Source organism: Marmota monax, unplaced genomic scaffold, assembly GCF_021218885.2.
Source record: "Marmota monax isolate L192 unplaced genomic scaffold, Marmota_monax_Labrador192_F-V1.1 WCK01_AAM20220418_F8-fsc00014, whole genome shotgun sequence".
In the NCBI taxonomy this organism is placed as follows: domain Eukaryota; kingdom Metazoa; phylum Chordata; class Mammalia; order Rodentia; family Sciuridae; genus Marmota; species Marmota monax.
In genome coordinates, this window is record NW_026695222.1 from 22,609,720 (window position 1) to 22,625,361 (window position 15,642).

General features: G+C 44.7%; 1 protein-coding gene across 6 annotated transcripts in view; it reads right to left on the reverse strand.

Annotated features, from left to right (window-relative positions):
* Nucleotides 1-15,642, reverse strand: part of Ptprt (protein tyrosine phosphatase receptor type T) — a 1,068,074-nt gene that overhangs the window by 719,271 nt on the left and 333,161 nt on the right. For all 6 annotated transcript variants that reach the window (XM_058575678.1, XM_058575677.1, XM_058575682.1 and 3 more), the window contains exon 3: nucleotides 8,758-9,029. In XM_058575678.1, the coding sequence (XP_058431661.1) occupies nucleotides 8,758-9,029 (272 nt within the window). The remainder of the gene's footprint in view (nucleotides 1-8,757; nucleotides 9,030-15,642) is intronic.

The following is a 15,642-nucleotide window of genomic DNA, read 5'->3' on the forward strand; positions in this document are numbered from 1 at the left end:
TGCTATAAGATAAACACCTAAAACAGAATGACTCAGTAACCTTAAAAATAACAAGCTGAACAAAGACATAATAAGAAAATGCAAATAAACAGAAAACAGTTGTTGCAGAAATCATGTGAATGCCTCAAAGTAGAATGTTAACCAAAAAGAAAAATAGAAACCTCTAAGTGGACTAAAATTATCATTGAAAAAAGATACATGACAACTCCTATTAAAATGGAAAAATAATGGGGGAAAAAATAGTATTTGAAGGCTTTAAACCATGTCTTAGCCTCTGATCAAGTAGAAAAAGCAAAGATATCTAGCATATATCTTACATAGTCTTATATGCTCGATATTTATAATTAATGCCTATAATTATAAACACATATAATATGATGTAAATAATAATGTATTTATTAGGGAGAGTGAAATTTCTGTTCGAATGCTCATGGATTTACAAAAAGATCATAAACTAGACCACAGTATAACCTCAGTAAGTCTCTCAAGAAAATTGCCATTATTTTCTAGTTCTAGTAAATTTGGCTAGAAAATGTATGTATGGCCCCGAACCTGTACAAACTCCTAAAAACCTATTTCTTAAAGGTTACACAATCTCTTCTCAATAACAGTGATGTCAATGTATGTTTTGTGTGTTAACAGACACCCAAAACAAAATCATAAGTCAAAGGACAAGCTGAGAACAATGCTCGCGATGTGCACACCAGCTACTCGTATTATATTCCTTGTGTATGCAAAGAACTCGTGACAATCAAACAAGAAATGGACGAAACCTCCAAAAGAAAAACTGGCAGGTAAAGCACAAGAGACAAAGTAGGAATGGCACTTATCTTATCTATGAATGCCAACTCTCTTAAGTGACACAGGAGACGGCAGAAGGTGCCCCAGAACACATACTCAGCCTTGGGTCGAGATGATTGCCCTGTCAGTGTGCTTCACCGTGGGGCTCTAGATCACAGAACATCTCCACCCAAGACCTAGCCATCTCCAGTTCTTGGAGACAGACACCACAAAGAGACAGGAGGAAGGCAGGACCTTCTGAAATGCAAAGAACTGCCTAGGAGTTCCAGAGAGAGAGAGAAGGGTCATCTCTAGTCAAGCACATTCACAAGGAAACTCGAACCAGGCTCTGGAAAAATGAAACTCACAATTAGGGGAAGAGACAGTGGAGGAAGCAGAGAACCCTGCTGTCCCCAGAAGGCATGGAGAGTTGGTGAGCAAGAACTGAATGAAGAAGGCCATGCATACCCCCTGGGGTATCAGCACATGGAAACCGAGACCCCAAGGGCAGGGATCAGAGCAAAAGGCAGAGGCTGGGAATCCCAACTTCTCTGAAGAACTTTCTTGAACCCTAAGGCTGCCAGGTGGACCTATGCTCACCTGCACACAGCCTTGTCCTAGAGCCCCATTGAGACCTCCTGCTACAGGTACTGAGGAGATGGCGCTTGCATAGAAAGAGGCAAACCTCTCCCTCTGCTCAAGGAATCACGCAAGCCAGGAAGTAACTGCCTAACATAGGCTCAGCAGAGATGGCCACATTCAACCTCTCAAAAAGATGGGTTGTGTACATATTGCAGGCGTTGGGGGTGTTGTGTAGATACATCATACATTTGGTTTAAAGGACTTGGTGCTTTATCCTTATCTTTTGTAGTTCTTGAGCAGAAAACATGCATAGCAAAAAAATCTCAAAGGGCCACAAACAGGTTCTTAAAGGATAAGAGAAAAATGTTGATATTTCAGAATTCATCTTAGGAAGAGGACCATAGTAGTTTTCATGGGAAAGGACTGCTAACTGTAAATTAAGAGACAATTTTCTTACATCTGCCCAGGAGACCTGGATAAGATGAGGAGAAGATTTGAGGAGTAGGTGGGAGGGTTGAGGGAGGAGATGTGGGTGCAGGGTGAGAGAGAGGACCTCAGCTGGGATAAACCCTCCTGAATTGCCAGTAAATGTGCTAAATCTATAGAGTGCCAGATGCCAGGGCAATTCCTGAGAAAGGAACTAGATTTCAAGTCCAGTCAATCAGTCAGGTGAGTTCTTAATTTCAGGGGTCTACATAGCAATTACAAGTGCTGAATAAAAGGTCTTTTACCTTTTATTGATGAAGGACAGAGAAGGCAGGGGGTTGTAACTGTAATAAAAGTTATTTTCTTTCTTTTATTTTTAATCTTGGGTCAGGAAAGTTCAGAATCATTACAAATATGAGGTAGAACTAATATCACCGAGAAAGAGACAACAATCAGACATGGCTTGACAGTCATTTAACAAGCCCCTGCTTTCTTGGGGGACACAGGGGGGATGGACTGTGCAGGGACTTTCTCACTTGGGGCCCTGCCAAGGCCCAATGCCGGAAAGCCCAGTAATAAGAAAGATGAAATTTGTGTTTATTACAGAGCTACAGCCAATTTTAGGACTGTGAAATATGACTTTAATAAATGAATACATAAACCCTCAGGTCTGAAGCCCAGCAATGCTGAAAACCAGAATTGTATTTAGTCCACAAAATCATACGTGCAGGACCAGAGCTGGAGGTCAGATGAATTCGAAGGCCCATCTTGCTCAAGCCTTTGAATCTCCCAGGAGGTCCCCTTCTGTTGCCACCATACCCCAGTGTGCACGTGGGATGCACGTGTGAGGACATGGGAGTGCATTTGATTAGGAAGGCATGCAGGTGTGCTCGCTGTTTATGGTCAATGTGAATATCCATCAGTGTGTGTGGGGGGGGGCGGAGGGAGAGAGGTGTGTCTTTTCCAAATTGCTGCTCTGAACACATTAGTGCCCCCACCCTCCACCCCAGCAAAACTCAGAGCAAGGAAATGACATAACGACGCTGTAGCGGCCGATGCCGTGGAAATCAGAATTCTGCCCGATGAGGCTGCTTATTGCCGGGAGGGCACTGAGGGGACGGGGACAGGGTGAACCGCAGTGTGTATTCTATAAAGAAGACTTCCTCCTTCTTTCCCCTTTTTATCTTTTTCCCTCCCTCGCTTCCTCCTTCTTCCCTCCCTTCCCACAATTGCTGAGGCCCAAGGCAAGCCCGACATGATTCTGCCTGTGTCATCTATTTTAATCCACAGAAGGACCCTTCATCGTACCTATTTCTCTTTCCATTTCACAAATGAGACAACTGTGATTCCAAATGATGACAGGACACCAGCATGACACAGTTAGACAGCAGAAGATTCTGAGAACCAGCACGCTATTTTCCCTAAACACAGGGCACAGAGCTTGGAGCCAGAGGGCTGAGGCAGGGTTGTGGGAACTTACAAGTAATGTCCCCTACCAGAGAAGACAGGGAACATCACTGTCTAATGCAGCGAGCCGCCATGCAGACAAACAGGCCCACCCCAGGGCCAGGACCATGGGGAGCTCAAGAAATGTCCTTTTTCCTCCATACCCCATGGTAGAGCATGGCAAATGGTGGGACTGTCCCTATTAGGGTATCCTCCAAATTTCCTTTGTTCATGCAGGAATATTTGCTGAATGATTTGATTATGAGGGTTGTAACCTAATGGGTGATTAGTCCATTTAATGGATTGAAATCTGAATAGACTAACTGGATAAGGCGTGGCTGGAGGAAGTAGGTCATGGGGGGCATACTTTGGGGTTTATATTTTGTCCCTGATGCTGACTTCTTTCTTTCTCTCTCTCCTCCTCCCTGGCTACCATGAGATGAGTAGCTTTTCTCCACCATGCCCTTCTGCCATGAAGCTCCACCTCACTCTGACCCAGAGCAATGGAGTTGGCTGACCACAGACAGAACCTCTGAAACTGTGAGCTCAGAACAAACTTTTCCTTCTCTGTATTGTTCTATTCAGGTATTTTGGGTCATAGTGATGAAAATCTGACTAACATAGCCCCTGTTAGAAAACTGGGTCAGTTTTCTGATCATTGCACTTTGGCCCATAGCCCCATCCTATGCCCATCTGTACCAGGCCCTAGGAGAGTGTTTCTAATTGGATCCTTAAGACCTCAACAAGGGATCCATGTGTCTATGCAGGGAGTTGATGTTTACACTCATGATACCAGAAGACAATCTTGGGTTCTGATCCCAGTTTTGCCAGTGATTCGCCATGTATGCTTTTGGACGTCATCATCCATCTCTTGGCCTCAGCTTTATCATCTGCACCACAGTTTAGCAAACTAGAGCCTAGAGGCCAAATCTGGTCTTTCATCTATTTTGTGCATAAAGTTTTATTGGAACACAGCTGTGACCATTCATTGGCGTATTGTCTACGGCTGCTTTCATGGAACAGTGGCAAATTTGAGTAATTACAACAGAGACTTTAAGGTCCACAAAAGTCAAAATACTTCCTGACTGCCTCTCTATGGAAAATATTTACCTGACTTACAAAATGGGAAAGCCAAAAAACTCATGTGCTGGTACACATTCTGTAAATATCTTTATCATCCCAAATTGGGACACAAGATGAAATGAGTACTCTCTACAATCTCACCAAAACAAGAGGAGCAAACCAGGGCTCTCAGGCAAACTATGATGTTGGGCCATCTATTCTTAAAAGACTAACTCTATACTAAGGTGGTTATGTAATAAATAGAGGCCAAGGTCAAACTTAATTGGGAGACAACATGTTAAATAACAATCAGTTTCTTTGTGACTCCTCAGAAACCCTGCTGAACAGTGAGCATGTACCTTCTAGAAGAAACATCATGCAGCCTTTCCAAAATGCTGAGACCTGGACCATATCACCTTTCACTGCAGAGCAGCCCCGTTAACAAGTGTGCCATATGCAGTGGGGATTCTTCCCACCATACTCAAGCAAGAGCTGCTCTCCTATTCATGCAACTGCAGGCAGTATTATGGTTTGGATATGAGGTGTCCCCCCAAAGCTCATGTGTGAGACAATGCAAGAATATTCAGAGATGAAATGATTGGGTTATGAGAGCTTTAACTCAATCAGTGAATTACTCCCCTATTGGGATTAACTGAGTGGTAATTGAAGGTGGGTGGGGTGTGGCTGGAGGAGGTGGGCATTGGGGGCATGACTTTGGGGTCTGTGTTTTGTGTCTGACGGGTGGAATCTCTTTCTCTACTTCCTGATCATCATGCCTTGAACTGCTTCCCTCCACCACACTCTTCCACCAGGATATTCGCCTGACCTTGAGCCCTGAGGACTAGAGTTGGCTGTCTATGGACAAAGACCTCTGAAACTGTGAACCTCCAAATAAAATTTTTCTCCTTAAAATTGTCCTTGTCATGTCTTTTAGTCACAGCTGTGAAAAAGCTGACAAAAATAGGTAGTGAACACGGGCTTTATCCTTAATGCAACCAGGAGCCCCCAAATGCTCTGAAACAAGTTATCTCACAGAGTGGTTATGTAATTTGGTGGTAAAACCTGAGCTGAGCTGTTTGGATGATATTTATAGCCTCTATTTATCCCACTTCTTGTGAATATGTGTAAGTTTTGCTGTAGAGATATTAGACCACCGAGTACAGGGCGCTGCCACAGAGCTTGATACGGGTGTTGGGAAGCTCACAGTGTGTGCAAATAAATTACCTTTTAAAGTGCAAATGCTGTGAATTCTGAAACACATCTGACATCATGAGTTTAAAATAAAGGTCTGTGGGCCTGGTACTAGTTAAAACACACTGCACATACTGCATACTGGAATATGAAGCCAACGGTATGTTATTTGTCTCAAAATATCTAGGCTAAAACACATCACGTTGTTAGAAACAAATGGAAAAGGCAGAGGACTCTCTTTTCAGCCCTTTTATCAATAGGTTATTGCTGCTGCACCAGAGCGAGCGGGGGCTTCAGCTGACCCAAAGGGAGTACCGTCCACACTGCCCACCGTGGGGCTGAGCTTCGCCGGCACCTCTGCATTCCAGATGACTGGCACTTGTCCAGCTGAGACAGGAGGCTTGTTAAGTGACTGACCAATGGAGGAGGTGAGCTCTCCCATCCTCTCAAACTTACAATGAGTTCTTTCAGGATTTTTTTCCTCCATTCTTACTTCTTCTTTCCTTTCCACTCTCTTCCTGACTCTCCTCACTTCCTGAGCCTGCTTCTTGGCCACCCCATGGACCAGCAGAGCAGAGAGGGATGGGAGAGAACAGGGCGCTGCCACAGAGCTTGCTACAGGTGTTGGGAAACTCACAGTGTAGCCACAACAGGACTCTCAGGTGCCCTCCCAGGACGCTGGCAGTCGGGGTCATGGGATAACTTGTGCTGTGGATGGCCGGCCACAGCTCTGCTCCAAGGGTGTCATCTGACTACCCACTCCTTGAAGCCTCTGATAAGGGACTCCAAATGTAAACCTCAACAAAACCTTCCCAACCCAGGTCCACGGACTACACAGGCAGCTGCACAATACTCAAGTGACCACCAGGAGAACTCGCTCAACACCACGGCCAGGTCCCTTCCAGAGCCCAACTTTGGAGTCGCCCTTCATCTCCTGACCCAGGAGTGCCAGATGGTGTCGACCCTTTCAATATCTCCACTGAAGGAAGCTGTGTAGCCAAGGGGTTAAGGGTTCTGACCAGTGCTGTCTAACATTATCACATGTGGTTATTGATATGTGGCTAGTGAGACTGGGAAACTGGATTATTTGGGCTTCGTTCTACTTTAATTACTTTAAATTCAATTTTTTAAAAAACTGATACTTGCTTCAGTTATTAAAAAACTTTTTTTTAAAGTATGTTTTGGAGCAACTTGTGTATCTGAATCCTCCTCTGCAATGGTAAATTTTATGAAATCTACATGCAGATCAGTATTTCCAATGAAAACGTAGCATTTGAAATGAGATTTGAATGAGACATACAAAGAAACAACGTAAAATGGCTCCTTAATAACTGTGTAGATTGATTACATGTTGAAGTCATAGTATTTTGGATATATTGGGTTAAGTAAAATATGTTATCAAAATTAACTTGACTAGTTTCTTTTTGCTTTTTCAACACGACTTCTAAAATGTAATTGGACAGAATATGAGGCATAAAACAAGGTAGCACCCCATGTGAGCTTGTGTCCCCATTCACTATTTCTGAGGCTCAGTTTCACTATCTAAAAAATGGGCACAGTAGTGCCTGCCTCCTGGGATCATTCAGAGCACTAAACAAGTCAATGTATGCAGAATATTTCCCACTGAGCCTGGAGCATGATGGACACTCAACAGATGGTGGGCATGCTCAACCTCGTGCAGCCTCACCAGCATCACCACCACCACTACCACCACCACTGTGATGACTTCCCTGCTTCTAAAAGGAATTTCAGGAAAGGCATAACAAAGGACAGCAAATTATTCTAAAAGTAATCACGAGCCATTGAAGACAAAAATGAAAATAATACAGCAAAAATCCAAGCTAAGTACTGAAGGTAATTGAGTATTAAATTCTGATTTCTAGTTGCCAAGGCAAAGGGGAAATCAAAACTTGAATCATCTCATAATGTACACTCAACAGGCGAACTCAATAGATAAGCAGATTCCTGATATTAACATCTGGAAGTGCCACCGTGGGAGTGGAACTGGAAGATGTCCTAAGGAGCCCCGGCTACTAGTCTTACCACCCTCGGGTCAATCTACTGCTTCAGAAACTGGAGAAATTTCTCCAAATGCAGGTCTATGCCACCTTCTTATTTAAAACCTTGCAAGGACAGGAATGGGAATTGACTGCAGATGGGTAAAATGGATCTTAACTCAGGTGATGGAAGTGTTCTGAAAGTGGTTTACGGTGATAGTCACACCACCCAGTAAGTTGACTAAAAACCATTGGGTTATACACTTAAAATGGGTGGGTTTTATGATATGTCATCTTTACCTTAATAACTTTGCATTTTTAAAAGAAAGAAAAATACCTTCCACGCTCTTGGGCTAAAACAACCAGATAGATGTGTTCCTCCAAGAGGGTCCATGTGGTGCTGGTCTGCGCACTGTGTATGAGTCCACAGTGAGGAGAAGCAGGGAAGGAGACAGAGGCGTTTAGAAACTGATGGAATGATCTAGACCTCCTGTGGCTTTTTTTTTTTTTAATTGTGATTTATAAGCATGTTGGCCCATAATGAGTTGGGAGAAGAGGCCCATGCCCCCTGGTGGTCTGAGCAGTACTGTCTAGAATAGAGAGTGTGTTCTGACTCCTAAGCCCAGCATGCGTCCACCCAAGGCCCAGCTGTCCTGCAGGCTGATCTCCTTTGCAATGTTCCTTGAAAGATCTTAAGGTCTGCAGACCCTGCCGCAATCCCTCACTTACCTCTCCAACCCACTGCACTGTCCCTGAGGGCTCAAGTGTTCCTCCCTCCCTTTTCCAATGTATTTTATTCATCCAAGACTCAGCCCAACTTAGAAGCCATCCTGAGTGCCTTTCCCACCATCAGCCCCTTCCCCAGGGATGATCTGTGACTAGTTATCTCCGCTCTTTGAACTTCTATCCTTTCATTTACAGAATGGGGACAGTGATGTCATCTCCCTCTTCAGGTTGTGGCAGGCATTTTAAAAGGCTTCAAGGGGACACTCCTCCAGCACCCTGAGAAGCCATGTGCATCCTGCTGTGCGGCAGTTGTTTACAGACACATCAGTTTCCTCCTCCAGACCAGGACCTTTGGAGAGGCAGGGGCTATACTGGGTCACCTCGGCATCCTCAAGGCCTGAGTAGGAGGAGAAGCCCAGTAAACACAAGTTGAATGAGTGAGTGAAGAAGTCAAGTCATTCCCAGACCTAACCACTGTCAGAAGCAAGAGGTATACAGGTATATTATCATGACTTTAAAAACATCAAACCATGGTAAAATGTCATACCTGATAGAAATGTGGCCAGAAGGTGCTGATGGCCAGCTCTGCCTTCACCCAGCCCTCGGTGACGACCCCAGACACATTCCAGACCGGGTTCCCCTGGGGCCCGCCATTGACCTTCACGTAGACATTCAAGGCCCCTGGGCTGGACCGGTCACGGCTGGAGAAGTAGTAATGGAAATCGATGCAGTGGGTATCATTCTCCTTCAAGGTCGGCAGGAGAAGGTGGGCCTTCTGGCCAGATGCCCTCCCAGAGCTATTCACCATCATGAAGGACCCTGGAGACCCACAAAGGGGTGGGAAGCAGAGACAAGGAGAGAGAAAGAAAATCCTTTTGAAAATCAGTCACGCCCACACATGGTGGCCACAGGGTGGCTAGAGCTGAAGTCACTCCAGGAGGCAGAGTTAGGGCAACCTAAGAGCTGTATCTCCTCTGAACATGAGTATCTTTGTCTATATTTGGAGCTAGAACTCCCTACTCACCATAAGGGGTTTGCTCCCCACCTTTTTTACTGTGTGTCATAATTATACATATTAAAGGGATTTGTTGTTACATATTCGTGCATGCACAGAACGTAACAATATAATTTAACCAATATCATCCCCAGCACTTCCCCCTTCCTCCCTGACTCCCACACCATTGCACCATTTCTCTAAGGATCTCCCTTTGATTGGTTTTATTTTTATTTGTTCTTTTTTAGTTATACATGACAGTAGAGTCTATTTTGACATATTTATACAAACAGGGAGTATATCTTATTCTAATTAGGATCCCAATCCTGTGGATGTACAGATGTGGAGATTCACTGGGGTGTATTTATATATGTACATAAGAAAGTTATGTCAAATTCGTTCCACTGTCTTTCCTATTCCTAGCCCTCTCCCTGCCCTATGAGGTTTTAAGAATTAAGGGAATGGATAACATATAGGAAGCCTTTCTACAAAGTAGACAATCTATAAACATGTACAAGAGAAACATTACAGTGTGCAGCTCTTTGGAAGAAACACGGAATAAAAACCTAAGAAGTTAGTTAACTGGAACCTCTGCAGGTAAAATAAGAAAAAATAACACCCTGTGAACTTGGGGAGCCACTGTTCCAAGAGATTCCACCTGGAGTCTTGCATTCAGTACAGGGACCCCCACATTAGAGGACAGCATATAAAAGCAGGGTACATGAGAGCAAGCTATCAAGCCCCTGAAGAAATGGGAGAACCAAATGGATGATGTTCAGGAGGAATGGGAAAGTAAAACCCCTAAGCACTTAACAGAGTACCAGTGACAATATTAGGTGTCGTCTTCATATATATTTTCAATTTAATCTTCAGAGTGATGCTGGGAGATAGAAGACACTCATTTTCCTTAAAGATTGAATGACTTTCCTTGGGCCCCTTGGACACAAAGAGACCAGATTCTAACTTTAAAGTTTATGCTATTATTACTATTTGCACAAAACATAAGTACTATTTCCAAACATTAAAGCAGGTACCATAGAGAAAGAATTGGTCCTCTTTTTTTGAGTGGCTTAGACAAATGACATGGTTATTTCCAGAGCCCCTGAATCACTCCCCGGATCCAAGCCTTTTGCCTTTGGCTCTGCAGTTCCTCTCAGGAGAAGCAGAGAATGTGTCTCCACCTGTAGACACTGGCCTTCACCAGGTATTCAATTTGGTCAACAGGATGTTAATAGAAGGATTCAAGCAGAGGCTTCCAATGTGCTTGACCTCTTGGACTACTGCCACCTTCCATGAGAAGAATGTGCCCCAGGTGGCCACTGCCCTTCTCAGCTGGTGATCAAGAAAACACACACATGGAGAAGACTTGAACTCAATGGTGAAGAGCCAAGTCACAGCTAGAAGCACAGTCACGTGGCCCACAAGCCCAGCCCAGCCCAGACAAGCCAACCCACAATCCATGCACAGATCCAGGAACACAAGAATAAATGCTCACTGTCTTTCGTTCATTGTCCTCTTGGATTGTTATCCAGCATGACTGTAGCAACAGCTAATTGACAGGGCAGGCTCAGGGCTACACCATGAGGAGGCACATCTTAGTTCAACAAGTGAAGGGCTTTCTAATGAGTGAAGCTAGCGCAAATGGGATCCACCTTCCAGAGACAAGATGAGCCCCCATCACCACAGGTGGCTGAACACAGCCTAGACCACTGAGACACTGCCTAAGGAAACTTCACAAGCCACGTGGAAGGCTGAGCAATGGGACTTAGAGTCTTGCGATTCTACAAAATAAACTTATCATAAAATTCAGTGGACAAGCTCAAGTGATTCTGGGATGAATGTTTCCACCTAAAAATTCATCATTGCTTTGAAATCTCCTCTTAACCAGTGAAACCTTCATGCAGAATGAATCCTTATCCCCAGTCCAGGTGAGCTAGCTACTTCAATAGCAAGAAAGCACCTCATTCTTTCATCCTAATACCAGAAAGACCAACAACTCCCTGTATATTAGTTCTGAGAAATCTGTACCTTGTTGGGGTTCTAGAAGGTAACAAATGTTCTCCTCTGAGTTCTGAATTAATTTAGATGGACACAGGAGAGAAGACTGAGTTGGAAACCTCAATATTATTACTCACAAAGCTGCATTAAAGAAATGTCCTAGACTTGAGGCCAATCTAGGCTTCCTGCATTTCTCCCCTCTGAGCTAGTGTTCAGAGCAGCAGTAACTGATGCTGACCAGATTCCTAGGGCCAGAGCTGTCTCACTGGGATGTCTGCCTAAGCCAGCTAGGTGCGCACATACCAAAAAGAAGCCAACATGAAACAAGGTGACAAGGACAGAGAAACCTGAATTAATTGCTATCAAATTTTTACCATCTGGCCATTGCAAAAATTCATGCACCTCGTGGGGTATTAGCCACCTGATGTGCATCAAATGTCTCCAAGAGAGTGAAGGGTCCTTATGGCTTGGTAGTAACTTATGTGTCCTGTCACATGTCATCTAGATTATCTAATTATCATAACCTCCCAGCAAAACAGTAAAGAAGAAACCACTGAAGGGGGGAATTGAGGCTCAGAGACAAGCCTGCTGGTCTAAATCCCATAGGGGTCCTTGGAGTCGAGTCATGACACACAAGGCTCACCAAGGGTGGGTGACTGCTCCTGCCAGCAAGCAGCAGCATGTCTCCCAGTAGGGAAGTTGGCCTGAGAAGCCAGGTGTGCCTGTTCTCTCCAGTGTGGATCCCGTGGTTCTCACATGCACACTTTAGCTCCCATCTCCTGCCAATTCACACCAGCTGCAAAAGCATCCTTGGCTTCTTACGATCCACAGCGGAGAGACCTGGGAAGGCTTTCCTTCCACCAGCTCATGTTCCATTTCTTTACATCCCAGCCTCAGTAGCAGGATGGGCTCACTAAGGAGGTGGAGTTGGCCCCTCCCTATGAGGGTTCCCACACAGCCATCCCACTGGGAGTCAGACAAGGGGCGTGAGTGTGATGTGTGCCTCTTCCAGGCCTGGTCCATGAAAGCCTCCTGCCTCCCTCCCCCACACTCCATCCTTCATCTTCTTGTCTCTCAGACGATGGCCTTTGGCTCAGCAGCCTCAGCATCACCTAGGGGCTTGTAAGAAATGAGAATCTCAGCCCTACCCCAAGCCTGTTAAAACTGAATTACATTTCATCAAAATCCCCAGGTGATCTGTATGCACATTAAAGTGTGAGAATCACTGGTCCTTCCTCTTTTCCCATCTCCAGATGAATGTTCAGGATTTCAGGAGCCAGAGGAGGAAGGGAAGAGCCATATTGAAAGGAGTCAGGTTCCCTGAAAGACAGGGCCATCTAACTATCAGGAACTCTCATCCTAGACGTTAAGTAAAGAAGTCACTGATATTTTGAAGTTGACTCTTTCTACAGCTTGCATTATCATTATGGTTTGGCACTGTGGTAGAGTCACTGTTTCCTATGAGTCCCTTAATTTAAGGCGATAAGATATGAAACAGTTACAAAGCAAATCTGCAAGATGCTGAAAATGGGGACATCATTAAGAGCAGGAACACTGGGTGGCAGCCTGGGAGGCATTCGAAATAGCAAGAGTGGCATGTGCTAAGGCTCCGAATTAGGAAGCTAAGTAAGCAGCCAGCAATGCGAGTGCAGTGTTTTAGGGGAGGTGGGATGGGACTTCTGTGGCCCCTCCACCTGTAGCCAGCCTTCCAGAGGTCTGGCCACACCCTCCAGAAGCAGAAAGCCCTGTCTCCAAATTGAGCAGCCTGCCATTTCAGGGACTGCTCGGGAGCGAAAGCCCTTGTACAGCAGCGGCTCAGTGGGGCCCTCTTTGATCAACAGGTTGGCATAATTAATATCATCCCCGGGCTGTCAGTTTCCTAGAGATCAAAAATGAGCCGGTCATTACGCCAAGATCAGTCAAAAACAAGAAAGAGGAAGACTGTAAATACATTCTTTTCCCTTCGCCTTAAAAAAAAAAAATCCACTAACGTGATAAGGAACATAAAACAGCATTAGTTTCTTCATAGTTATTATACATAACACTGAAAACTATGGAATTAAACCAGGAAGTACTCTCTGGCTGGCCATAAATTCTGCATTTTTCCCCTCCGTGCATAATAACGTCCCGATAAGCGCCCCGTTACTGATGTGTGCGCGACACAGTTCCCCTTTTTGGAAGCAAAACGCTTCTCTGTAGCAGATGGTGGCTATTGTGTTTACACATGAGCACCTCAGGATTGCATTTCCTCACGTCGGCAGTAAAAAGAAAGTCCTAATTGAGTTTTTAATGGCTTTGCACATTGTTCATTAAGATTACATGAGTGTGCTCAGGCGACTGGCAGCTGAGGACCTGGAGCTCTGAGTACGCGGAGCCGTCACTGCAGACAGGTGGCCCCGCCAGCTTCCAGCACCAGGACCTGCATGGATTTGGTGGGCCCCAAACGCTGCCAAGAGCCAAGCAGCTATGGTGGCATGGAGCAAGGGAGTCCTGGATCCTCAGTCAAGAACACTGGCTTTCAGTCCCAACTCTCAGTTGCGTGATTTTGAGCAATACAACTTCTTGAGCCTCAATGTCCTCAGGTGCGAAATGGGATCATGAAAGACACACATTGGAATTTTGGTTCATTTCAGTAAATATTAAATGAAAAACAGCAGTTGACTCAACAAATGTTTATTTTATAATAAGTGGTGAGCAGCAGATGACAATGGCCCAAAGCAGCTTACAACAGCTAGTATTTCCTGAGGTCTCTGCTTGCCAGGCATTGATATTGTTTTTAGCCACTGAATTTGTGCTGATTTGTTGCAGCAGCAATAGGAAACTCATACACACTCGGAACATCCTATGCACTTCCACACTATTAAGATTTTGCTCAGGGGATGCCCTTCCTGAAACCTGTGTTCCTCAGCCCAAACTACTTAAGTGCCACTTATTCTGTGTGGCTGTCACTAATGCTCAGAGATCAGCTATTCCTTCAATACTGTCCCTATACCTCACAGTGCATACTTCCATTATTGCTATTTTAGACAAGGCCTAATTTAAAAGCCCATATGATGAAAATTAAGCTGTCTGGTTGCAAAAAGATAAAAAGGCAAGGGGCACAGAAGCATCAAAAGACATGACGAACTGTCAAGTAAGAAAATGTATGTGCAAAAGAACTACTTAGAGCAACCAGTACTACCATGAAAATGAATAATCATTAAGCCAATCAAAAACACAACAATAAACCAATAGCCATAGTAACAAACACATCATTCAACATTATCCATAATATCTGTGAAAGCAATCTAATTACCATGTATCCAAAAAAAAAAAAAAGGGAAAGAAATATGCTTCTTTTTTAATACACTAAAAAAGGGGGGAGGTGTTAATTACAGCTTAATGGATACATAATAACTATTTAAAATGAGGAAAATAGATCCTGAAATTTCAAAGGAGCTGAACATGTGAACATTTTGTCAGTCAGTTTGTGTGAACGAATAATGAGTATTTCTATAATCATTCATTCAGACCAATAAGTTGGGGTCTAAGCATTTCATATGCAAATTTGTTAAGGCAATTTTCCAAGATTATCTGATAATCCACGTAGGTGTGGATAATGCAGGTTAAAACTGGGATGAAACTCAGGGGACAGCACTGATGGAAGAGCTCAACGCAGAGCCAGCAGGGGCCCCTCTGCAGGTGAGCCTTTCTCCAGAAGCCAGAGACCCCACATCCTTCCCCCTTCCTGAGAAAAAGATGAAGGGGACAAAAGTGCGAAATAAAGAAAGAAAAGAGAGGGGAGGAGAAGGAGAAAACAGAAGAGGGTACTAGCTTTTTGTCACTGTGACCAGAGGACCTGACAAAAGCACCTTGAAAAAGGGAAGATTTACTTTAGCCCCAGTTTCCGAGGGTTAAGTCCAGAGTTGGCTGCTCCATTGCTTTGGGCCTGAGGGTAAGACTAACATCGTGGCGGAAGAGGATGGGCTGGATAGGGGAAAGCAGTCAGGTGATAGAGCTGGAAAACAGAGATAAAGAGAAAGGAAGGGGCCAAGGACAAGATAGAGCTCCCTGGGGGCATCCCCAGAGACCTGCTTCCTCCAGCTAAGCCCCACCACCCGTGAATTCCACCACCTCCCTCCCGGGGGAGCTATGGGTTTATCCACTGAAGAGTTCAAACCCTATGATCCCATCACTTCCTAAAAGCCCCACCTGTGAACCTTGCAACTCTGAGGGCCAGGTCCCAATGCAGAGTCTTTGGTGGACACTTCATATCCAAACCATAAGAGAAGAGCAATGGAAAAGAAGAGGAGGAGGAGAGGAGGGAGAAGAAGAAAGAGGAAAGGAGATGTAGGAGGCAGGAACAGGGGACATAGTGAGGCAGAAGAAACGAGGTACAGTGGGCAGAAAGTACACGGAGCCAGGAAGCACGAGAGAAGAGGGGGAAGATCAGGAAGATCA